At 38.0% G+C, this 26,716-nt stretch overlaps 1 protein-coding gene and 1 pseudogene across 5 annotated transcripts in view; both read left to right on the top strand.

The window, feature by feature from the left end:
• Positions 1–26,716, top strand: part of Hace1 (HECT domain and ankyrin repeat containing E3 ubiquitin protein ligase 1) — a 119,788-nt gene that overhangs the window by 78,174 nt on the left and 14,898 nt on the right. For 4 of the 5 annotated variants that reach the window (XM_034524205.2, XM_076916896.1, XM_076916895.1 and 1 more), the window contains 9 exons: positions 4,702–5,036; positions 5,477–5,545; positions 5,789–5,876; positions 10,324–10,435; positions 10,528–10,625; positions 10,767–10,854; positions 14,446–14,595; positions 15,141–15,337; positions 24,567–24,698. In XM_034524205.2, coding sequence (XP_034380096.1) covers positions 4,702–5,036; positions 5,477–5,545; positions 5,789–5,876; positions 10,324–10,435; positions 10,528–10,625; positions 10,767–10,854; positions 14,446–14,595; positions 15,141–15,337; positions 24,567–24,698 — 1,269 coding nt within the window. The remainder of the gene's footprint in view (positions 1–4,701; positions 5,037–5,476; positions 5,546–5,788; positions 5,877–10,323; positions 10,436–10,527; positions 10,626–10,766; positions 10,855–14,445; positions 14,596–15,140; positions 15,338–24,566; positions 24,699–26,716) is intronic. The other variant, XM_076916894.1, reaches the window with a different exon arrangement.
• Positions 18,277–19,362, top strand: LOC117724347 (protein YIF1A pseudogene; annotated as a pseudogene).

The raw sequence follows: 26,716 nt of genomic DNA, 5'->3' as shown, positions 1-26,716 counted from the left end.
GTAAACGTACCATATTTTCTTTATCCATTCATCTGATATTTACAATTTCTGGCTGTATGACTAGAACAGCAAATGAAATGGTTGGGCAAGCGTCTCTGTGTAGGACGAAGCATGCCCAAGATCTTGAGGTAGATCTATTTCCATTGATTTTTGTAGTGGCTGTGCAAGTTTGCACTCCCATCAGCAATGGATGAGTTCCCTTGTTCCACATCCTCACCAGCAGAGATGTCAATTGGCTTATTGATTGATCTAAGCCATTCTGACTGCTGTAAGATGAAATATCAAAAGTAGTTTTTATTTGCATTTTCCAAATGACTAAGGATGTTGAATATTTCCTTAAGTGTTTTTCAGCCATTTGAGTTTCCTCCTTTGGGAATTCTCTGTTTAGATCTGTACCCTATTTTTAAAATTGAGTTATTTGTTTTCTTGATATCTAGTTTTTTGGCTTCTCTTTGTTTTGGATATTAGCTCTCTGTTGCATGTGTAGTTGGTAAAACACCTTTCCCTATTCTGTAAGCTGCTGCTTTGTTCATCTGGTCATGTCCTTTTCTGTGCAGAAGGTTTTCAGTTTTGTGAGGTTCCATCTATTGCTGATCTTACTGCTTGTGCTAATAGTGTTGGCAGATAGTCTTCATCTGCCTGTGAGTCCAAGGCTATTCCCACTGTTTCTTTATCAGGCTCAGTGCATTTTGCTTTATGAGGTTTGTGATCCATTTGGAGTTGAGTTTTGTGCAGGGTAATAGGTATGGATCTGTTTGGATTCTTCTAAATGTAGCCAGCCAGTTTGACCAGTGCCACTTGTTGAAGATACTCTTTTTCCAGGGTGTATTTCTGGCGCGTGTGTGCATGCATGCATGAGTGCATGCGTGTCTGCCTGCTTGCCTGCCTGCCTGCCTGCCTCCCTCCCTCCCTCCCTCCCTCCCTCCCTCCCTCCCTCCCTCCCTCCCTCCCTCTCTTCCTTCCTTCCTTCCTTTCTTCCTTCCTTCCTCACAAAGAATCAAGTGTCATGTGTGTGGATTTTCTGTCTGGGTCGTTAGTTCAGTTCCATTGATGAAAGTCTTTGTGTCAGTACCATGACATTTTCATTAGCTCTGTAGTACAACTTACAAATTAGGGATGGTCATAGTTCTTTTATTATTCAGGATTGTTTAAGCTATCCTGGGTTTTTTGTTTGGTTTTGTTTTGTTTTTCCATATTAAGCTAAAAATTGTCCTTTTAAGATCCTTAAAGAATTGTGTTGGAGTTTTGGTGGTGATCATATTGAGTCTGTAAATTTGCTTTTAGTAGGATGGTCATTTTATGATCCATGAGCATGGTGGTTTTCCCATCTTCTGATATCTTTAGTTTCTTACTTCAGTGACTTGATGCTTTTAATTAGACTGTTCTTTGACTTGTGATTACTGATATTCCAAGACTTTTTCTGTTATTTGAAGCTTTTGTGAAAGTGTTGATTCCCTGATTTCTTTCTCAGACTCTTTGGCATTTGTATATAGGAAGGCTACTGATTTTTGTGAGTTAATTTTGTATTCAGTTATTTTGTTAAAAGTGTTTATCAGTTGTAGGAGTTTTCTGGTGGAATTTTTTGGGATATTTATGTTTACTATTTATTATCTTTGAATAAATATACTTTGATTTTTCCCCCCAATTTGTATCCCTTTGATTTCCTTCAGTTGTCTTACTGTTCTAGCTGAGACTTCAAGTACTGTACTGAATAGGTATGGAGAGAATTGACAGTCTTGTCTTGTTCCTGGTTTTATGGAAACTGCTTTGAGTTTCTCTGCATTTAAGTTGATGTGGCTATGAGTTTGCTGTAAACTGCCTTTATCATGTTTACATATGTCCCTGTATTCATAATCTCTCCAGGACTTTTATAATGAAGGAGTGTTGGATTTTGTTGAAGGCCTTTTCTGCATCTAATGAGATGATCAGGTGGTTTTTGTCTTTCTGTTTGTTTAAATGGTGGATTGCATTTATCTGTTTACGTATGTTGAACTATTGGAGTCTCTAGGAAGGCGACTTGATCATAGTGGGTGATGTTTTTGTGTACTCTTGGATTTGATTTGCAAGTGTTTTACAAGTTGACTAAAAAATAAAATGCTACAGAAATTAAGTATTAACGGTTAAAGTTTCTGTTAGTCTCTTTCTGTCTAGCTTTTAAAATTAAATATGGCATATTTGAGTGATGGGGAAACCATCTGACTTCTTGTATGTAAAGATAAATTAGAGCCTGTTGCTATGCATTCACGTTAAGTTCATTGTGGGGTGATCAAGTTGTAAACTCCTGGACTATTTGCTGTAATGTTGGACTGGAAATACGTTTTTCGTTTTCCCTTTACCACATTCTAAGGTAGCAGTTGATTCCTACTTGCCATCTCATTAACTGTGCACTATAGCATGTCACTTTATTGTTAGGATTACCTAATGGGCCTTCTATTAGAATTGAGTGTGTTTATAGGCCATTTGGTTTTAGTGGGTGAAATAGTCTAACATCCTGTTATTAGAGGTTTCTGATTTATTTGAGAAGTCCTTTAAGTTAATCCTAACACTTCATTCACCACTCTTGCAGTGTTAAGAGATTTTTCTCTAGTGTCTAGCAGCCTTGCAGTATTTGAAGAATATTGTTTTTGTTATTGGACCAGTGAGTATAATGCATGGTGATATATCCTTTTCTTCCTAATAGTAAGCTGTGCCTTTTTTGGGGGTGTGTGTGTGTCATGGGATATTATCTAGTTGAGAACAGGATTTCAAAGTACTACTTTAACTTAAGTTGCATTTCCTGTCTGATTTTGATTTCACTTCAGAATATCTTGAGATCTTAAGACTGTTTCCCAGTAAGCCTAGGGTTGTGTATGTGACACACACACACACACACACACACACACACACACACGTGTCTTAGAGTATAACTTAAGGTTGTTTGTGAATTATATGTGATTATGTTATATTACTGTTACTGTGTGTAGAAATGTAAGTTTGTGACTGTGATCACTCAGTTTATGAAATGAAGCAGTTATTTTGGTACTGTCAAGGAACCTACTTAACATATTTCCTATTATTATTGATTTCTTTTTCTTCTTAATTATTTTATATGTATGGATATTTTGTTTGCATGTATGTCTGTATACCAGTCACATGCCTGGTACCCAAGGAATTCAGAAAAGGGTATTGGATTCCCTGTGGCATATGTGGAGATAGGTGTGAGTCATCATGTGGAATCGAACCTGAGTCCTGAAGTACTCTTAGTATCACTGAGCCGCGCACCCCCAGCTCACCTTTTTCAGTAGTCATTGGTATATATGCTTTGCTTCCAATATATTTTGTTATCCATAAATAAATGTTGCAAGCACCATAATTATGACATGTAATAGTTTATTTAATTTTTGTTTATGCTCAGAATCAAGCCTGGAGCCCTGGCACCTACTAGACAAGTGGTATATCACAGAGCCCCCCCTTTCTGCCCTAGTACTTTGCTTCTGATTTTCATCTTGTTCTTTTTTCCCTGTGGCTAGTTATTATAGTTAGAGCTTGGTATTTCCACAATGCTCTCTTCAGTAACCAACAAATGACTTCTCTTATCACATACTCAGGGAGGTAAAGTCATACCCAGTTTGGAATTTGGCTTTATTGAATATATGTCTTAAGAAAATAGGATAATACAAATGAGGAAAAACAAAACAACAAAGAAGAAAGAAAAGCTCCAAATGATTTTCTTTTTCCTCCAGTTTCTTTTAATTCTTTCCCTAATACTTTATTTCAGTCTGTAGCTTTTCAATAGTTGTGTCACGATTATTTTTACTCAGAGGCCAGTTACTCTTCTGTTTCATGCAGGGAGATGCCTTAATCTGCTGGCCATCTCACTGTCCTGCCAAGTCTCTAGTTTGATAATTTAGTCATTATGCTTCTTGTCTTTCAAATTACTGGTTACTGGTGCTAGAGACATGACTCAGCAGTTAAAAGCACTTGCGCTTCTACGAGATTCAGGTTCAGTTCCCAGCACCCACCCACATGGTTGCTCACAGTCATCTGTAAGTCCATGCCTAGGGGATCTGTTGACCTCCGCGGGCTTCATTGGGCACTGCACACACATACGCATACATAGCTATGGATGTACATAAAACACCCACACAATAAAATAATAAGGTAATTCTAAAAATTATTAATTATTAGAGATGAACTGTATATGTAAGTATATTTTAATATATACACATCTACATTATGTTCCAGCTTATAATTTAATTATTATAAGTTATTTAAAAAGGTATGAATGCTTTTAAAGAAGCACTGTGCACTAAACAGTTTGCTCAGAGTTTTAGCAATTTTCAGGTTTTTAAGTAAAAAATACTTTTGGTTGAAAATTGTTGACATCATGATAATAAATGTTAGGGGATTATAAAGGCAATAAATGGTTTAAAAGTACTTGCTTGAAAATGGACTATTGCTTAAAGTTTTTGTTAGATTTTATTTCCTTTATAAATTATAGGAATAATACACATACTTTTTAAATAAATGAATACTTTTTTTAACATTTGTATACTTTGATTACCTTTATGCTTTACTAAGACTTGGGAAGATAAAAATGTTTTGAATAAATTTCTTATACTCTACATCTGTAAGTGAGGTTTAGTTTTGTCTTTTTCTTTAAAAAAATAATGAATGTACTTTAAGAATGTTGTTTTAAAAGCCCATTTCTTTTCTTTTTAGCCTTTGGAATTGCTTTGGCACTCATTGGATGAATGGTTAGTTTTAATAGCCACAGAATTAATGAAGAACAAAGAAGACTCAACGGATATCACTTCTATTTTACTGAAACAACAAGGCCAGGATCAAGAGGCCACTTCTGTTTCAGCATTTGAGCCCCCAGAGTCTGGGAGCAACGAAAGCCTGTCCACTGGTCCAGGGGAGTCCGAACCAGATGTGCTTACAGGGAGGCAGGAAGCCAGTGTGGACTGTCAGGATGTCATCTCTGTGACAGCCAACCGGCTCAGTGCCGTCATTCAAGCCTTTTACATGTGCTGTTCCTGTCAGATGCCTCCAGGGTAAGAAAGGTCGGCTTAGTATGATTTGTCTTTGGAATGAAGAAAAACTGCAATATTTCTATAATTTCAGAAAAGACATAATTTTTAAAGTTTTTTATAAAGGTTCTAGTCATATTTGTCTTAGGGTACTCATTGTACTAATACAGACTTGGTAAAAATATTGACATTTTGTAAAGGTATATACATTTATTTTTATGTAAATTGGTGAATGCTACTTCATAAAGAGCTGTACTAAGTTTTATAATTTTAGTAGTCACTTGTTTATCATTTGTTAATACCACGTTACAGGTATTATGTCACTGTACAGACTGCCTAAGTTGGTAAGGAGGATATATAGTTCTTCCTTTCTGTCTAGAAGCCAGTTCCCCTTACTGTACTGGATTTGCATACTGTATCGCCAACTTTGTGTATTCTGATTGCTTTCTCTCCCCACACCCCAGAATGACTTCGCCTCATTTCATTGAATTTGTCTGCAAGCATGATGAGGTGTTAAAATGTTTTGTGAATAGGTAAGGCTTTGTGGGTAAGATAATGAATATGGTAAGGCTTGGACTGTCTTGGCAGCCTTTTCTCTATTTATACATTTTCATTTAAACAGATAAAATTAATTCTGTTATTATTCAAAATAGTATTCAGCATTAACAAAAGTATAGCAGGTAGAGATTACTATGTTTTTCTTCTACTTCAGCATTGTATGTCTGAATATGCATTTCACTCAATGATAATTATTGTTCATTTTATTTTTCTTTTAGAAATCCCAAAATTATATTTGACCATTTTCACTTTCTTCTTGAATGTCCTGAATTGATGTCAAGATTCATGCATATCATAAAAGCACAGGTACAGACTTTATTCATCTTTACAGGGAAAAGATACAGGGAAATGAAATATTTTTTTAAATTATTATTATTGTAATTTTTAGAATTTTGTCACTTAAAAAATACTATATTTCTATGTTTGTGCATATGGGTATTATGTCTGTGTACCATGTGCATGGCTGGTGTCTTGTGAAGGCCGGAAGAGGGTATCAGGTCCCCTAAACTGGAGTTGTACACTGCCACATTCATGCTGGGAACCCTGCTCCTCTTAACCTCTGAACCATTTCTCCAGACCTCTGAAATTAATTTTTAGATTTTAAATTTTGTTTGGTAATTTTACTTGAAAATTACTGCATGAAAGATGGAAACCATGGTAGTTTAGTATGAGAAATTGATTTTCCTATTTTAGGAATGCTTGTTGTGTGTCTACTATGTAGAAAGGAATGTATACGGATAACAATACATTGTCACATTTTAAAATAGGTTAGTTAGTTTTGTAAAGTCTTTGAGGAAAGGATTTTTCTTTCCAAATACATTTAGGAAATAACACCTAGGCCATTTAGGAATTTATAAAACACATCAGTAGTATGTTAAAGGATTCTTAAACCCTTTTGCAAAAATAGTGATTTAACATGACAGTTCTCCAAATGTTCTTCATTGGACAGCCTTTTTTCTACTAGGGGTCTACCTGTTTTTTCCACTTGTCTGTGTTTCATGAAATATGCGAGGGAAAGCTCATTTTGCTCTGTATTAGTTATGTGATATGGCCATATTTTTAAATAGCTTTGAACCTTGGGTTTTGCTTTTTTTTTTTTTTTTAATAACTTAAAACTTGTGAGACAGGTTCTCAGGCAGGCCAGCCTCTCCTCGGATCCCCTGTCTGTCTCTTCTCCTCCTGAGTGTTCAATTAAGGCGAGTTTCACCACACCTGGTTTACCTGGTGCAGAGGATTAAACCAAGTTGTTGTGCAGCCTGAAAGCAAGCACTGCCATTGAGCTGCATTCCCATGGGTCCTTGATTTTGTCACCTAAAACCCGGAGACCATAGGAATCAGAAAGACTAAAGACTACAGTGTGTTCTTGGTATGTTGTGGTAGTTTTGGAGCTAGAAATACTTGTCTTAAAAGGGGATCTTTTAAAAAATATTTATTTTTATGAGTGTTTTTACCCGCATGTATGTGTGTATACCACATGAATACAGTGTACGTGGAGGCCAAAAGAGAGCATTGGATTCTCTGGAACTTGAGTTACAGACAATTGTTAGCCACCACATGGGGACTGGGACTAGAAGAACACCCAGTCATCTTAATCAGTGAGCTGTTTCTTCAGACCCTCCAAGAGATTGCAACCAAATCCAACAGGGAAGATAATTATTCTGTCTATAAGTTAGTCATTGTCATATTACTAGGTTCTTTTAAGAGAAGAGATTTCTTTGGGTGTTATAGTGAAGAGATTTCAAAAAGGAAGTAGATTTTAAAGTGACTCTGAAAAGCTTGAAAAACTTGTGAATTTTTAATTTGAGTGAAAGAGAAGATGAGTATCATAGCCATTGTGAGGATGAGAGCATGAAAATAGGAAAGTGTTGAACACTGGTGCCTGCCGCAGATAAGATACAGTTCTAAAAGTTAGGTTTGCATCAGATGCTATTGAGTTTGATTGACAGATGGAAGAGTCTTTCATGTTTACTAGGGTGTTAAGGAGTGACTTTGCTTCAGGAAAACGATATACTGCCAACATTTTGAAGTAAAGAAAGAATAGCAAGCAAAAGTATCTGTAAGATCAAAATATAGATGCATAATACCAGTACAGCTGAAGGGGTATGCTTTTATATTTCAGCTTTCTGAGTGACTGTACCTCCCCATATAATTCACAAAAATTCTGATTTTAATTAATTAATTCATTCATTCATTCACTTTACATCCTGACCAGAGCCCTAACTTCTCCCAGTGTCTCATCTCAAGTACCTCTTCCCCATATCCCCATCCCCTTCTTTTCTGAGGAGAGGGAGACCTTCCCCCTAGCCCCCCGTCTCTGGGTATCAACCCACCATGGCACATCAAATCACTTTGGTACCAGGTACATCTCCCAGTGAGGCGAGGCAAGGTGGCCCAGTTAGGGGAACAGGATCAACAGGCAGGCAATAGATTCAGGGACAGCCCCTGTTTCAGTTGTTCAGGACCTGCATGAAGACCAAGCTGTACATCTGCTACATATGTGTGTGTTGGGGGGGTGGTGGGCTAGGTATAGCCCATGTTGCTAAAAAGACTAATTTTAAAACCTCTTCCTAATAGTATTCATACCGAAATATAAAATCTTTCCCCTCTTAAACCACTAGTCACCAGAAAACCACAAAATAGAAGAAGTTGGCAGTCCCTTAGAAAAGGTAGTTAGTATATTATTGTTACTTTCCTATTGGTGCAAGAAAATACCCTGACAGGAAGCAACTTAAGAAAGGAAGTGTGTTTGTCAGGTTACTGTTGCTGTACTAAAACACTACGGCCACATTTACTTTATTTTCTCTCTTTTCAACTGCAACCAGACCCCATCCCAGCTTCCTGTGTGATCTTTCTGTATTCTGTACTCTTTGATTACCATGGTTACCATGGTTCCTTTGACCAAGTGACCATAATAGTGGGGATCTGGAACATTCCAGGCTCTTGGCTTCTTAACCAAATAATTGAAAATAAGGACTTGTCCAAATTTACAAAAACGACAAGTTGCCTTTATTAGAAGGAAGTGATAGTATGATTATAAATGGTGACACTGTCAAGATTGACTGTGGGCCCCATGAGTTAGAGTGTTTAGGAGTCACATTGTTGTTAGGGTCTTCCTTTTATGGAGTTTGGTTGCTCAGGACTCATGGGCAGTTTCCTGTTTGATTAATACTGTAGAATATATAATCCCTTCCCATAATGTATCTGACTTTAATCATATGCATGTCTAATTATACATAGGCATAAGATAGTAAATAGGTGATTCTCCTGAAAACTTTACTTGAGGAAACAGTTACTGCTCATGAACTTAAAACCAGTTCAGGCCAGATCTATCCTCGAATTCTTTGTACTGGATATATTAGAAGTTCACCTGAATACACGAATCTGTACTGTAGGTCGGTCAGAGATGGAAGTGCATATAGCTCAGTACTGCTGGGGACTTGAGGTGGTTCTCAGGTTTCCTGGTACATTGTTTTGAGAGTGTGTGTGTGTGTGTCAAGTGTGGTTTTAGAAGGCAGAACAAAATAGGGTTCTGGACTGAAGTATCACCTATACCTGATTGTCTGAGTTCCTGTATCTTTATGTGGATCTCAGTATCCTTAATTATGTGCTCAGGGACTTTCACAATCATTCCTCCTTCAACATGTTAGGGATACATCTCCAGTTATGCCAGTATCTTCGCAACATCTTTCAAAAGGACCCAGTTTCACCCTCTGTGCTTTTCTCCTTGTCTCCCTTAAATTGATTTGCCTGTTTTCCTGCCTCCTGAGCAAGTTCTACTCAACTTAAAGTCATAGTTCACACTGTGGTCCAGCGAAGCCTTTCTTCCCATCCTTTGCATAGTTTTTTAGTCTTTAGTGAGTTGATTGTCACTGTTGAGAACTTGGCATTATATACATAGTATATTATTCTATATTACCTCAACATTTTAACTATGTAAAGAAATTTTCATCTGAAATTAAAATTTCTATTATTCTTATATACTCAGTAACTTACAGTATTTGCATATATCTTTAATATTAATTTCTAAACAACCATAAAAATTTGAGTTTGCTTTCCCTTGCAGATGAGTAAAATATAGAGCTTTGTTCCACTTTTTAAGAGTTCTTAATTTTCTATTTTTAAGGTAAAGGAGAGGCAGGCTAAAGGATAACATTCTGTCTATCTATTGTCTAAATTCCTAAGAAAAGTAATAAGAATGAACTATGTATGAAAGAATAGTTTTAAAATATCCTATTTTTAGTAATGTGTATACATGAGTGTATGTGTGTTGTTATGTGCATGTGAGTACAGGTGTGCATGTGGGTACAGGTGTGCATTTGAGTACAGGTGTCTATGAAGCCAAAAGAGAACATTGAATCCCCTGGAGCCGAGTGCAGGTGTTTGTGAGCTGCCTGATGCAGGTGCTGGGACCTATCTCAGTTCCTCTGCAGGAACTGTGTTCTTCACTACTGAGTTATTTTTCAAGCTCAAAGCTTACTTTTTGAACAATTAAATGATATAGTCAGTATAAATTTTCTGGATATGAAAATGTATTCATATAAATATTAGATTTAAAAGAAACAGAATATTTTATTACATATCTGATATTAAGTTTTTTGACATAATTTGTCAGTTTTGTCGAAAACAGGAATTATAAATACATTAAAGTATTTTCATTAAGATCACTTTTCTGCAAATGTTTATTGAAAAGTTAGAACATTAATGGTTGTGGTTTAAATACTGATATCATTTTTACTGTCATTTTTTGGGATAGCCATTTAAAGATCGCTGTGAATGGTTCTATGAACATTTGCACTCAGGACAGCCAGACTCAGATATGGTACACAGACCAGTGAATGAAAATGATATCCTCCTGGTTCACAGAGGTATGTGTAACAAAGACACTGATAGATAGATAAGCCTCAAAGTGTTATTTTAAGTTTCAATATATTAAAATTAACCAGTACTACATATTTAGATTCTATTTTTAGGAGTAGCTGTGAAATTGTATCAAAAGCAAACTGTGCAAAGCTAAAGCAGGGGATTGCTGTACGATTTCATGGAGAAGAAGGCATGGTGGGTATATAGACTGGAACACATTAAATGAAGTATCATTTAAATAAATAAATGAGTATCATTTAAATTTTGTTATTATTTAAGATAAAAGCACTAAATACAATATATTTTTGTTGCTAAATTTTATTTTCTTGAATTCAGGGTCAAGGTGTTGTGCGTGAGTGGTTTGATATTCTGTCTAATGAAATAGTCAATCCTGATTATGCACTGTTCACCCAGTCAGCAGATGGTAAGTTATGTCGTCTAGAGCTTTTCTGTGTCTGTCATAGTCCTCAAACTATCAGGAAACTTTGTTTCCTTTAATAGCCCTGATGTCTAGGTGGGTGTTCCCATGTCTCAGAGGAGAAAGCTGAAGTCAGAGTTTGCTGCTCGGTCACATAGCTTTCTTCTAATCAGTCAGTTTCCAAATGCTTGTCTCAGGGCCTAAAAAGTTCTCTTGAGAACCTTAGAATCTATTTACTTTAAGGATTATTTGTTTCTGTCTTCGACTGCCTTACTGTATTATTTTTAGATAACATTTTCTTTTATAAAATGGTAGTAGATGGATTTTAATTACATTTTTATTTGGAAACAGAATTTTTGCTAACCCTATTTGCATTTCTTGTAAAATCTATCATGAAAATCAAAGCCTATCAATTGTGATGTTTCATCTCACTGACTTTATTTTTAGTCCTTTTAAGAGATCAAAATTGAAGAACTGAGAAGCATGTACTTAAGTATATAATATGATGAACCCTTGTGGAAACGGTTCTTGCAACTATATAAAGATATGATATGATACTGTAAACTAAACACTAGTAGTTACAACTCATTTTGGGAGGTGTATTTGAGAATTATCTAACTTAATAACACATATTTGAAGTGAAGATTGGGTTGAAAATACTATTTCCCCAGTGTTTGAAAGAAGAGAGTACCTTACTGATTATAACTTCTGACTGCTGCTAGCAAAGAGGGCCACATGTCTGTTTAAGGATAAGAGTGAAGGGGGCACCAGGAGGGAAGCATAGGCCGTGGCCATGCACCGGGCAGCAGTGTCTCTGGCACACCTGCAGTGATTAGTTACGCGGGGATGTGAGGCAGCCTGCTTCAACCCTGGAACCTTTGATCGTTGGCTGTGAGGTGAATTTGCTGTTTGTGATTTTTATGACAAGCTTAATAAAACACCAATCTTAATTACACAGGCCTTTTTTTTTTTTAAAGCTAGATTCAGTGTATTATAGTCTTACTTCTTTTCTTTATAGTTCCTTACTGTGGGTCAGTTGAGTTGCATATGTGGAGTCCTTAAGAGTACTTCCTAATGGTGCTGGTGACAGCTGTTTGTAGACTCATACAGACTAAGGTGTTGATTTGTTATTTCTGTAGTTCACGTGAGTCTTTTCTTAGCAGTGGTGGGGCAGGGACGTCCATAGTATTAGTAACTTAAAACTCAGTGAAATATTCCCTGTTACAGGTTTGATTGTCATGAAGGGGTTAAATTTAGGATTTAGAATTTGTGATGTGGGGAATGTTAGATAAACCTAATATTTATAGTATTGTAAAATTATTTCTTGTCAGATTAAGATCAATACATAGTGTAGTTTAGTGGTTGAAAGTTGTTTAGTTGGCCTTTGCGATGATGGTAGGTGTGAATCCTGGCTCTGGACTTTTCTTTCTATGAATATTGGGCCAGGAACTTAACCTTTCTGAGCTTCAGATCTCTCACTTAGTAATGATGATAACCTGTAATTTAGAATAAGAATTGAGTTAGTTGATACATGATCACAGCTCAGCCCCTGGCAGATGGGAAATGTGCAGTAAATTTTAGATGTTCTTACTTATGTTTTCGAAATATTTTCTTATGTAGTAGGATTTTCCTCCTGAAATAATGTTCACTATTTCTTGAAAACATTTTAATAAACCTTTTTTACTTTAAAAATAATTTTAAAAATATTTTTATAGTTTTAAAAATTATTTTTAATTATGTGTATGTGTGTGAGTGTGTGTGTGGGTATGTTCATGCAAGTGGAGATGATTATGGAGGCCAGAGGCGTTGGATTCCCCGGGAGCTGGAATCACAGGCAGTGGTGAGCTACCAGACATGAGTGCTGGAAACTGAGCTCTGATCTTCTGGAAAGCAGGAAGTGCACCTTACCACTGAGCACCACTCTAGGCCCAGTTAAACGGTTTTTAATACTGAACCTTAAGCTGTCAGGGTTAACATAAACCTTTATTATTTTAAGTAGTTTTCAAGGTACTTTGCTGAAAGTTTTTGCCTATGTACTATTTTTAGGGTTTTTTGTTTATTTTTGTTTATTCTTTCTAAGAACCAGCTTTTTCAGAAACTTAGTAGATAGTGAAGGAATATGCAGAACTGGGAGAAGAAAGTAGAGTCACCAGAATCTGTCAGTTTATCTATAACCAAAGTATTATCACATAAATTGGTAAGAGTATGGTTATTCTCAGACTAACTTTTGGAATTACGGTTATCTATCTTTGAAGTCTTTTTTGGCTGTCAACGTCTCCTCTGACCTTGCAATAGGAAATCATGATGAGAGGCAATTCAGGGTGACTGGTGTGTTTCACATACCTGTTTAAATCATTCAGTCACAAACAGGTTTCCAAATCTGTTTCTTCGCACCTAAGTAAACAGCAGTTTAATTCAGTATTGCACAGACAAATGAAGGGCCTCTGAAACAGCAAGTATTCGAGGTGACTAGCCACCCATCTTCTAACACCTGCCCACTTTGCTTTGGTGCTATCTCATTCATTTTATCAGTTTGTCTTTGTTTGTCTTGTTTCTAGAAAAGTAGTGTAAAGCACGAACTCAGTGTGTATTTTCCTCGATGAATAAATGAATTTGTAATTCACATTAAAGGCCAGAAAAAGGATTAAGGGGGGTGTGTGTTTAAAGTCAAGGTGTGGCTTTAGATTTCACAATTTTGCTAGGTTTTTTGGAAGTCAGTTTGTCTTTCTTTCTTCTCTCCTCCCCCTTCCCCTCTCTCTCCTCTTTTCCTCCTCCTCCTTTGCTTCTTTGGTAAAATATAAAATTCACCATTGGAGCCATTTGAAAGTAGATGGTTTGTTAGCACTAAGTACTTTTCCTATGCTGTGTAGTCATCACCAAGTCCAGAACTGTCCCATCAACCTGAGTAGAAACTCTGTACCTTTGATTCAGCTTCCTCTATTACTAATTTACTGTGGCTCTATTCTAAATTTGTCTATTTCATATGGTTCATAAAGATGGAATCATACTACTGTATAGTTTTGGGTGACCATACGGTTGCTGTTTTTACTTTCACATCATTAGTAGTTGTTTAAACTTCATTATTTGTCATTTGAAAGAACAAGATGAGCTTTAGGTGGGTAGAGTTTTCCAGTCATTGATTGGTATTAATAGGCATCATATTCAGTAATTAGATTTTTAAAGAATGGTTATTTTCATAGTTTGTATATCTTAATATGCAAAATCTAGTGAATACTGGGCATGTACAGTTGACGAAAGCAGTGTCTACCAGGTTTATAGCTGAACAGTCACTGCTGCAGTCCCTAGCAGTTCCTAGAAGAATGTTTGCATATGTGTGAGATCTTTTATTGTATTTACCAGGGTCTCTTTGGCGTCAGTCAGAAGTATTTTATAACTTTCTCTCAAGTGTGAACTGATCTGATGATTATCTTTTATACTTCCAGTTCTACTGTCTCTGAATAGATTCCACAAAGAACTGCATGATGGAGTCTGCATAATGTAACGGTAGCCATGCTGAGTTACATGTGAATATAGTGACTGCATTGTGATGTTCTCTCTTCTGCATATAGATCTTACTGTGCGCATTTATTTCAATAGGAACAACGTTTCAGCCCAATAGCAACTCCTATGTCAATCCTGATCACTTGAACTATTTCCGGTTTGCTGGACAGATTTTGGGATTAGCTTTGAATCACAGGCAGTTGGTCAATATTTACTTCACACGATCATTCTACAAGCACATTCTTGGTATGGATTTACTCTCACTTCTGAAGACATTTACATTGCTTTTCTTGCAGCGTTTAGAGAGGACGGATTGGATAAGTAGTGCCCATTTTTCCATTTTTGTTGAAATAATTACTGTTCTGATTAGAGACCATCTGTGTTCCTAATGTTTCTGGGGGCTAGAGGGAAAAAATGTTCTGCCTTTTTTTTTTTTTTTAAATCACCTTTAGATTTTTTTGCATTTCTATTTTAGTGTGTATGTGTTTATACAAAGCATCCGTTTTTTTATGTGTATACCTAAAGTAATTGGCAATTCTGAAGCTTATAACAACTTCCTAAATAGCTGTTTCAAAGAAAGACAGCATTGTAAAGATGAAGAGGGAGCAGCAGCTTAATTTAATGGACTTCTAAATTTAGAAATTAGCGTCCATTTAGAACATGCTGCAAATTTGATTATATTTTGTGGTTTTTCAGAGTATCTGTAGAGGGCAGCATTTCACTATTAAATAGGTAAAGGGAAGTCAGAAGCGCCTATGTTGTAACTGCTGTCTTGGCAATTTTCTTTTTAGGTATTCCTGTAAATTACCAAGATGTAGCATCTATTGATCCAGAATATGCCAAAAATTTGCAATGGATTTTAGATAATGATATTAGTGACCTGGGTCTAGAGCTGACTTTTTCTGTTGAGACTGATGTGTTTGGAGCTATGGAAGAGGTGCCTTTAAAGCCTGGGGGCGGAAGTATTCTTGTGACACAAAATAACAAAGTAAGTATCCAGAGTTTGCCTTAGTCATTCTTCAGAATGGCCTGATGCCAGTTTCTCTAAACTATTCCAGCATTTGCTAGAAAAACTTACTTTGTCATTTGCAAGTAGATGAAAACAGTGGAGTTAAACAAACTAACGCATTAAGACTTGAGTTAGAAAGACTCATTGGAGTCCAGTGCTGCGATGTCTTGGTTATTAGTGTAACTTAGACTACTGTTTAGCTGATTGTAGAAGCTAAGCATTTGCATTTTGAAAAGGTTGATAATGTAAACTAAGTGATGGAACCATGTACAGGAATCAGTATTGTATATTTTAAAAGTTAGATATTCAGGAGTTTTTTTATTTGTATGTATGTATGTACATGGTATTTGCATGTGTGTGAGCAGGTTTGTCTTCAGTACAGATGCATATGGAAACCAGGTATTGACAGTGGGTTCTTTTTCTCAGTTGTTTCTTTGCCTTTATGGGTGTGGAGAGTTTAACAGTATTTATTGACACTCAGTGTAACTATATACTTTGGTGTGACAGTTGTCTTAGAAACTTATCCTCTGGGGACACTTGCATAGGTGCAGGTGTGTGTAAAAATCCTCCACACGAGTGGGTGTGATCTGAGAAGCAGGTTACACACACAGCAGTTACTGTGTGACACAGCTCTCTATAGCCTGCTTTCTAGAATACATTGCGGAGTGAGAAAACGCGTGGCCGGGTAATGTGTGAAGTGGATGCGAAGCTCTGTGGATGAGCATTTACTCACTCATATTCGCAGACACCTGTGGACAGGCTCGCAGCGACACACGGAAGATCTTCAGAGAGCTAGGGATGGCTGAGAGGATAGCCACTTTTATCCTTCCTGTGTCTCTGAGGGGTTGACTCAATACTGGCTTTGCTTGTTCTGCCTTATTTTTCCATGAGAGACAGTATCTCTCATGCACATGAACTCACCATGTCTGGCCAGTGATTCTCCAGGAGTCACCTGTGTCTGTCACCTCAAAAGTTGGGGTTACAGATGCACCCCTCTGTTCTTGGCTCTCACACGGGTTCCAGGGATCTGAAACTTATGTAGCAAACACCACTTTACTTACTGAATCGTCTTCTCTGCAGTAGGTTAAAGAGTTTTAACATAGAGAAGAAATCTCAGTGTTTAAACTTAGTATGTGCTTTTATGGTCCAGTAAATAATACCTTTTGATTTTTTATGTATATAACACACACATATACATGACTTGTTTTTATTCTTATAGGTTATATATAGGTGGTATTTGTTTTAAAGTTGACTTAAAAATCAGTGACATATAATATTTTATATTGCTGTACATATTAAAAATGTTCAGACTGTAGATTTATTAAAATGTGGAATATTTGTAAAAGGCTCAAAGACATGATCATGTTTTTAAAAAGTATCTTTATTCTTTGAGAATTTCGTGCACTGTATTTTGATCATATTTTCCCATTCTGCTCCTCCCAGATCCACTCCTACCTCCCTCCCCTTCATCAGTTTTGTGCCCCCCCTCTTGTTTTTTAAATAGTCCACTAAGATCAGGTTTGCCATCTATTTGCTCCTTTACTTGAGGGTGTGGGGCCGTCTAGTGGAGTGTGGCCCAGCCATCAGGAGCCATATCCTTAAAGAGAACCGATTGCTCCCACGTCTCCCCAGCCTCCAGAAGCCGTCGAGCTACGGTGGCCCCTCAGTTAGGGTGGTGGCTCACAAGCCCCTTCCCATCTGAACTAGAACATTGGTCGGCTTGTTCTTGGACAGGTCTTCTGCAGGCAGATACAGCTGCTGAGAATTCGCCAGTACAGTGGTCCTGTCATGTCTGGAAGAGAGGGGTTTGATTCCATTATCCTCATCCTATGGCTCTTGCAGTCTTTCCGCCTCCTGTGACCCTGCGCCTTAGGGAGCGGTGTGATACAGATGTCCCATCTATGGCTGAGCACTCCACTCCACTAGCTGAGCACTCTGACCAGTTACGACGTTCTGGGCTAGCCACCAGCCTCTGAACAAAGGCATTGCTCTGCTGCGTGTAAGAGCTGCACTAGTCTTTGGTCAGAGAGGGACGCGGAAGTCTGAGGGCAGCTTGAGACTGTATCCACGTAGCAACATAATGTAGTAGGTTCACTCATGGGGCCTGTGAGCTCCCTAGGGATGGCTCCTTGCCAGGTCTACAGTACAGCATGTGTTTTCTTCTGTGGAGTGGACCTTAATTGCCAGCAGAAAGTGGTTGGTCACGCCCATGGCATCTGACCTAGTATTGCACCTGTGACCAGATCGTGTCATGCTGGTCATTATTGTAGTTTGCAGCAAGGCACACAGCTGAGAAAGACTGTGAATGCCTCTTGTCCCCCAGGAGCATCTTCTACTTAGCACCTTCTAGTTTTGTGAAAGCTAACCAGCAAGAGGGAATCAGCATGAACTTGATCTCTCTGTGTCCTGTGATCAGTGTGTATAGCATCTTCAGCAGTAGGGGCTTAGATAAAAAACAAACAAACAAACAAACAAACAACCCCAAAACCAAGAGCAATTGCATTAGGCTGTATTGAAAACAGGCCTCAAGGGCATATTTACCATAACTTGAAGGAAGTATCTAGTTCTTGCATTGGGCTCTTTGTCAGTCATGGTCACATTTAAAGCTCCTTGACTTCAGTACTCTATCCTATATAGAGAATTGTTACTAACACTTTTGTTAAGTGAAAAAACAATTCAAAATGGTCTTTTTTTGGGGGGTGGGTGGGGATAGTAGTCTAAAAAGTATGTTGTTTCACATAGTTATGAATTGAAAACATTAAGCTTTATGTATTTTACTTACATAAAAAGATCACTTTCAGTTATAGGTGATAGAATTGGGAGCTGAGGTTGTACTCACTGAGAGATATTTTTATCTTCCACGTGGACTTACATACAAAGCACATGGACGCCTAAAGAGTGAATGGTGAGCTGTGAGCATGGTGGCTGCAGTCGATCAACACGGGGACATGTTGGGTGACTGGGTCACTCTGGTCAGTGCTGGGTGAGAGAAGCAGCTGTTTCAGTGGTGTCCATACCTACAATTTGAGGCAGCTGGCCATGTCATAGCCAGCTTACCACTCGGGATATGGAGCCCACAGATCCAAGCATAGGGCCCAGGCAACTCCAGACCCCTCTTCTGTTTTTGGTGATACAAGTGGTGGATATTCCAGCCAACCAGGAGGGTACCCAGCCCCAGGAGCTTCAGTGTCAACCACTGTTTGGGCCAGATTGGCTATAGCCTGTGGCAGCTTCATAGCATCTCAAGGGAAGGACATAGTGCACAAAGAGTTGCATTGTTCTGTGTCTGTGAACAAATTCAAGTTTTTTTGGTTTTGTTTTTTTGGTGCGGGGAGTGAGGGGGTCAGCTGGACACAGCCTATGTAGCCAAGCAGTTAGGGCTATTGATCTTCCCCTCCGCACATGGAACTGGAAAATGCCGTAGAGACATGATGTACCTCTGCCCCACAGAAAGGCCCCAGTGGTTCTGACCTGTGTATTCTATCCCCACCATGGCTTTCATCATGTATGTACTGCCGGCTGGGATGACTCTGGGCATTCAGAAAGGGTTCTCCTCAGAGGTATTGGGCCTCTGTGTGAGCACAGCACTGATGTGGGTGTTAAGGGAGGTGTGGCCCTGCTTCTGGGCTGGTACCTGGCCACTGTAGGTAGTGAACTGAGTACCTTCCACCTCTTGACCTGCAGTGGTAACATAGTTGGGGATGATCCTCAGTCTGCTTACAGGGCTGCTCCTCGCATTGACGGCTACTGTGTGGCCCTGGCCTGGACATTACCTGGGCTTAATTGTGCACGGTGCTGACTGCAGCCTTGAGCCCTGATAGTGTGGGATGGGGGGCAGCCCTCAGCAACGTCTTCAGCTCTATCTGACCCTGGGAACAGCCTCTTTCCAGCCCCTCATCACATACTGGCTGACTTTCCATCTGGTCTGGTGACCCTGGTCCCAGGTGGCACTGATTTTTCCATATAGTGATGATTTGGTTTCCTTGGGGTTATGGAGGAAGAATGAGTGGCAAAATGGTAGCAGAGTCTAAGCCTCCTGAGCTCAAGTCGAGTGGCTTTATCCTATGTGCAACAGTAATGATATTGAAGAACTTACTTAATTTTTAAAAATATAATGAGTCAAACTCTGTTAGTCTGTAAACTGAATTAATAAAACAAATAGTAAAGTACTTGTATTTTAAAATCTATATGAGCTTAATGAATTAAAAAATTAAATTTATTTTCTTATTGAGTATATGATGTGTGTGTAGGTATGTGCACTTTCCATGGTGCATGTGTGGAGGTCAGAGGACAACTTTGGAGTTGGATCTCTCCTTCCACCTCTGTGTGGTGTCCAGGGTGGTCTGGCCTGGGCTACACGTGCCTTCACCCTCTGAGCACTCTTTGTAGGCGTGTCCACCTTGCATCACATTTACTGTTGTGGTTTATACTGAAGACCTACACTCAGTAGTACAAAATCGTAGTCTTCACTAAACAGGTGATTACATTTCAACAGAACCTGTAGGCATTAAACATAGTTCTTAAATATGATACTGCATCTGCTGAGTAGATCTCCACTCCGTTCAGATGCACGGAAAGTGACAGAGTGCAAAGATGCTTTCATGCAACTCTGTGCTCGTTAACTCTGCACACAGGAGCAGCATCTCCTAGTAGCCCCTTCCACTCGCATATGACTTTTATTTAGAGTTCTAAAAGAGTTACTTTATTAGTTATTTTGCATTTACATCTTTTGTTGAAAGTGATGCATAAATATAAGTGATAATATGATCATATTGAGGGGGACATTCATTGGGAATGTGAATCTTGTTTAAGATTGAAATACTGTGGTAATAAGGACCTCAAAACAATTTAACTAGTTACTTAGTTGCTTACAGAATTTTGAAATGATTAGGATTGGCAATGGCTGTTAATAATATAGACCAGTCATTAGACCAGTCATTAGTATTATACAATCCTCTTTTTTTTTTTTTTTTTTTTTTTTGTGATCATGTTTTAGTTTCTTTTCTGTTGCTGTGAAGAGATTCCATGGTCAAGGCAATTTATTGAAGAAAACGATTGTTGGCTTGTTTTTAATTTCAGAAGGTTAGAGTCTATGTATCATTACAGGGGTCATGGCATCAGGCAGAAAGCAGGTGCTGAAGTAGTAACTTAGAACTTGCATCCTGATGTGCAGTTTGTGTGTGTGTGTGTCTGTGTGTCTGTGTGTATCTGTGTGTGTCTGTATGTCTGTGTCTGCATACTGGGAATAGCTTGGGCTTTTGAAACCTCAAGGCCTATTTCTGTAACCTGCTCCCTCCAACACGGCCGTACCTTTTAATTCTTCCTAAATAGTTTTAGCAACTGCAGACCAAACATTAAAATATGAGCCCATGAAGGCAATTCTCATTCAAATTAGATCTTCTGACATATTGCAGGCTAGTCTTCAACTAACCATGATAGTCCTGTCGTAGCGCTTTTTTGTGTTAGCATTACAGGTGTGTGATGTCACACCTCGCTGATATGTAAAATCTTTAAGATATAACACTTCTTAAAAATAGTCATTTGCCTTAAAATTGATACTAGCATTCACAAGGCAAAGATTAGAGGCTCCTGAGTTCCAGCTGGAATGTTAGTGTGGACAGTGATAGTGGAGGTTTGAGTAATAATTGTCAAGAGATGTTGATTTTTATTATTTATTCTTTTTGAAGATGTACTCTTTATAAAGAGATAAGGAAACATTTAAAACAGTTTGGAGTTTTTCTATCAATGCAGTTTCTGTCAGAGCAATTCAAATTTGTAGTGCTAGAATTTTATTAGTCTACTGAAAAATAATTGATACCAAAATACTTTTAGTGTTAGTGTGAAAATTGGCATATGAAGGAGCTGATATTTACAAATCAGCATCTGGTAATTATGGTCTGGATACTGAAATTAATGTGGAAAATCCTTTTAGAAGGAAAAGAAGCAAATGTGAAGAATAGTATAATTACAAGAGCCAATTTAAACACTGTGTGTGGATAGTGCTATTCTACACATGTGGACTGCAGCTAAAGTAGGCAGGGTTCAGTTGAGCAGTGCAGAATATTTTCATGTCTCTCAATAAGATTGGTATTGTGTACAAGTGTATGTATGTGTGAGTATTGTGTATGTACATGCATATGTGTGTGGGGTGTGTGCATGGGAGCCTTAGTCCCTGAGACAGCATCTCTTCCTGAACAGGAGCTGGCCCTAGTGATTCTTGGTCACAGGCCTGCATGAGGCCAGGCCCAGCTTTTGACCAGTGTGCTGGGATCAGGCCCTCCTCATATTTGCACAGCAAGCCCTGTTAGCCACTGAGCCACTACTTCCATGGCATGAATGTTTTGTAATTTGATATGGTCTCAAACAATAGTTATCAAATAATAACTTTTAAGATTACAAAACCAAAACCTTAACAAGAAAGTAATTCTTACTTAGGAAAAATAGCACCTTAAGCATATTTCTCCTTTTATTAAACATAGATTCTTTTTTCATACAGTATATTGTGATTATAGTTTTTCTTCCCTCTACTTCTTCCATTTCCTCCCCACTTGCCCTCCCTTGCTGAGCCATGCTCTTTCTGCCTCACATTAGAAAAGAACAGAATTCTAAGAGATAACAACAAAACAATCCAAAATAAAATATAATAAGATAAAACAAACACCATCACAGCGAATTCAGACAAGGCAAACCAACAGAAGGAAAAGAGCTCCAAGACAGGTACAAGAGTCAGAGACCTGCTCATTCACACACTCAGGTGCCCATAAAACTCCAAACTCAAGCTCTAATATAAACGCAGGGAACCTGGTCCGACCCATGCAGGCCTGGTTCTTGCTACTTTAGTCTCTGAGTTCACATGAGCTTTGCTCAGTTGGTTTGGAGGACCTTGTTCTCTTGGCATCCTCCATCTCCTCTGCCTTACACTCTTCGAGCTTCCTCTTGCACAGGGTTCCCTGTACCTTGAGCATATTAACGGTATAAATAGTGAACGGGGCTGGAACGTGAGGATCGTTCAGTGAACAGCTTGGGTGAGAGTAGACATGAACTAGATGATGGTTGGATGCGAGAAATGAATGGACAGTTCTGCTGTTGTCATTGGCAGGCGTTAGGTAGGTATGTGTGTGTGCAGACTTTTCTAGGTCAAATCCTGGAAATGTAGTATTTATTACTGTTTGATTGTTTGGGACACATACCTGACTCTTAAATAATGGCCTGAGTATAATTGCTAATAACTGACTAGTTCCTGTATGATAGTTTTGAGTATTCCTGTGTAATTAATACTTTGAATAGTGGGCAAATAGGAGTCAGGGATGGTGGTGGATTGAAACCAGAAGTGACTGCTTTCCTTGTGCCAGGTTATATAAGTAGCCAAATGTGCTTTAGGAGGATCATGAAGAATCAGTCTACTCTGACACTTCTGTAGCCTCAGAGTTGTGGAGAATTCATAGTCTTCAGTCATGTATTAACATACTGGCTCAGTGCCTTTGAAAGAAAGTATTAGATTAGTGCCAAGAAAATAGAAGGAAACTAAAGCAGATGTTCTAGTTTGCTTCCTGTTATTGAGGTAAAAATCAAAAGAAACTTGGAGAGGCAGAGGTTCATTTTATTTTCCTCACAGGCCATCATTGAGGGAAATCAATGGGAGCTTGAGGCAGGAGCTGATGCAGACCACAGAGGAATACTGCTTACTGGCTTGCTCAGGCTGCTGCTTGTATAACCTAGGGCAGCATTCCCAGAGGTGTACAAGCTTCACAGACTTCTCTGGGCCAGTCTGATGGCCATGTTTTCTCAGTTAGGTTCGCTCTTCCCAGGTGACTGGCTTGTGTCAAGCTGACAGAAACCTACTCACTATTATAGCAGGCGTTCTTTATTTTGTGTGTAGAGTAATCATTTCTGGTTGGTGAGAAATGTATATAGTATTTGCATCATAATTTTAAATAAATCTTACTTAGAAGCATTTTTTTAAAAACACATAAATAACCTAACATTTGATAGTTTATGTACACTATGGTAATTTTATACCAAACACAATTTTTTATTACTTGATGAATTTTAAGTGATTCTGCTTCCTATGAGGAAAATGTGGTTTAAAATAAAATGCATTATAATTTTGAATGTTTAGAAAATTGAGGCAGGAGGATTGTAGATTTAAGAAAATCCTAGGCTACTTAGATTTATTTCAAAAGAAAAAGATAATAAAGAAAAAAATTTTAAAAATAGATAAAATAAGCTTTTTTGTTTGTTTTGTTTTGTTTTGATTTTGGCTTTTAGGACAACGCCTCACTGTGTAGCCCTGGAAACTGCTCTGTAGATCAGGCTGGCCTCGAACTCAGATTCTACTGCCCTCTGCCTCCAGGTGCTGGGATTAAAGGCATGTGCTAGTTTAAAGTAAGCTGTTTTAACTCAGAATTGAACTGGCTATAGTAAAATTAACCACATTCAAAGTATTTTGAAGGATGTATACATTTGTTTTTTTAACATTTATTGAACATAAGGTAGCAGCTCTTTTTTTTTTTTTTTTTTTTTTTGCATGTGGGAATATATACTGATATAGAAAGCTTTTATTTTCAGAGATATACTATACACTCTGTTGAAGTATTTTGGTCAAAAAAAAAAAAAAAAAAAAAAAAAAAAACCCTGGAAGTTTAAGGACATGGAGGCCAACAGGCTTGCATTTAGACAGTAGCCATAAGGTCAAAGAAATTAAAATGGAAGGGGAGGGGATACTGTTAGCAAAAAAGGGTGAGGACAGCTTATTTAGGGCCTTAAGAACTAGAAGTAGAAGTATATCTGGATTTTATTTTTCCCTCCCAGGAAGTCTGGAAGGGGAAGAGTGGTGTGACTTCAATGTATGTGTTGTAATACCTCAAGTTGCCTGTGCCTGTGCTGTGGAGACAGCAGTTCAGAGGTGCAAAAGGGAATAGCAACTACATGTGCCATAATCCCAGCCGGCGGTGTGTGAGAGAGGGGAGACTGTAGCCGAGCCAGACGAGAGTGTGCATCATGCCCTGTACATGGCATGCAGGAAGTCATGGTTGCTGAGATATGGCCTTGATGGCTTAGTCAGTGTGTTTACTGGGTTGCTGAGGAGTGAGTGTGGTGCCAGGTTACTTCTAAACCTTTGTGTCTTACTTGAGAAACAGATGCACCCATTCTGGCCTAAGTGTATGAGATTTAAAATGTAATCATCACAGAATGTTCTTTTTTCTAGGCAGAGTATGTCCAGCTCGTTACTGAACTCCGGATGACAAGAGCCATTCAGCCTCAGATCAATGCGTTTTTACAGGGGTTTCATATGTTCATCCCACCTTCCCTCATACAGCTGTTCGACGAGTATGAATTGGTAAGGAAGAGCCTGTTCCTTCTTGTTACAGCAGAGCACAACTCCATCTGTTGTCATTCAGAAATGCTGAGTGCCGGGATGATGCTTAGGCGTGGACCGCTTGCCTTACATTTAGCACACAGAAGGCCCTGGGTTTCATCCCTAGACCTGTAAATAATAAAAGCAGTAGTGATTCTAGAGTACTGAATGGGATGTTTTTAATGAAGCGTTATTGTTTAGAATTATGCATAGAAATTTATAAGCAGACATGTGGTTTTACTTCTCTTAAACTGAGTAACCTTATTAACAGTTCCCTTAGTGAAATGTCCAGATAGGATGGCGAAAAATGAAATAAAGTTTTTATTGGCTTTGACATGGAAGAAGACCTGTCTTTTCAGAAACAGTGTGCTGTTTCTGAGATTGTAACTTGGTGACGTGGAGGTAAAGGATACCTATACCTAAATAACTAAGAAGGGCTTTTCTTGTTGTATTTATGTGTCTTCTCCAGTTTTTGTCTTAATGTATGTATGCATGTGAGTGTGTGTGTATCTGCTGTATATAATTTTTATAATTCTCTATTTCCGTGTTTTGTGTAGTTTACTTTCTTTGTTGAAAGTGCCCAGTGAATGTTTTGTTTTGTCCTTCAGTTTGCCTGCCTTCTACTGTGGTTTAACAGAATTTATACTGTTATGTTAATGTCTATTTTTGGGTGTTTTCTTTTTCTTATCACTAATAAATTATTTTCAAACTTTTTTGATCTGTCTAAATCCTTAATAAGACACAGTATTTTACTTTTCTTATTTCTTTGACAAGTGCCCAACAGATGGGAGCATAGGGAGGAAAGGTGCACATAATTGGATCATGGTTTGAAGTTATATATAGTTAGTTCAGGTGGGGAAGGCATAGAGGGGGGCTGCTCCTCCTCGCCGAGGTAGCAGGAAGGTTAAGGATGCTTGCTCACATCTTGGCAGACCAGGAAGGAAAACAATTAGTGACAGATTGGGCTGAAAGTAGAGGCCTTATCACAATGCTAAAGCTTGCTCCCAGCTGCCCACTTTCTCCAGCTGAACACTACGTTTTAAAAGTCTGAGGACCAAGTGTGCAAACACAGAGTCTGTGAAGGGTAATTTAAAGTCAAACCAAATTGCTTTCTTGTTTAAAAAATAATAATTCAAAACAATTCTAGATAATGGAAAAATGTAACATAGTATACAAATAACATTTTCTAATTAATATAATTTTTGAAGTCCATTGTGCCTCAGTTTTATTGAATGTTAAATTTTGAAGGTTTTTTGTCTTATTTTAGCTATTTTGCATAGATTGTTTTCTTTTTTTTTAGTTTTATGTTATCATTCGCATTTAAAAACACAAATAGTTACTTGAGAGGCAGAGGCAGAGGCAGGTGGATCTCTGTGAGTTTGAGGCCAGCCTAGTTTACAGAGAGAGCCTCGGGACAGCAAAGGCTACATAGAGAAACTCTGTCTCAGAAACAAAACAAAACAAACCCAGAAGTAGTTAAGAATTGTTTATATACATGACTGGAACCTGAATTTTGATGTATTATACTTCATTTAAATTAGTTTTGTGACATTCAAGACAGAATTTTAGTTTTTGTGTCTATGTATATGAACAAAATAAATTGCAACAGCAGAAATAATTGACAAAATGTTGCTTGATGATTTACTGATATTTATAGACTATGAATGCTTCTAATTTAATTATATGTTAGTGAATTAACAAACCTGTCAAACTAACAGCCAGATAAAGTAATAAAAACCCTACCACTCTAGATATTTTTTGTCTTCTTCTAGTCACTGTCCCCCATGGAGAATAATTACTCTCTGAGTACTAAAGTCATAACTTTAACTGTTTGTAAAAGAAAATACTTATTAGCATAGTAATGGATTTTATCTTATTTTCATACATGTACATTGTGTATTTTGATCATATCCCCGCCCCACCCCCATTATCCTTTCTTATCCCCTCACACTCCTATTTTCCCTTTTCTCTTTCCAACTGGCCCTTCTTTCCCTCCATCT

Source organism: Arvicanthis niloticus, chromosome 20 (assembly GCF_011762505.2).
Source record: "Arvicanthis niloticus isolate mArvNil1 chromosome 20, mArvNil1.pat.X, whole genome shotgun sequence".
In the NCBI taxonomy this organism is placed as follows: Eukaryota; Metazoa; Chordata; class Mammalia; order Rodentia; family Muridae; genus Arvicanthis; species Arvicanthis niloticus.
Note: the sequence above shows the minus strand (reverse complement) of the source record. Positions and strands in the feature narration are given on the sequence as shown.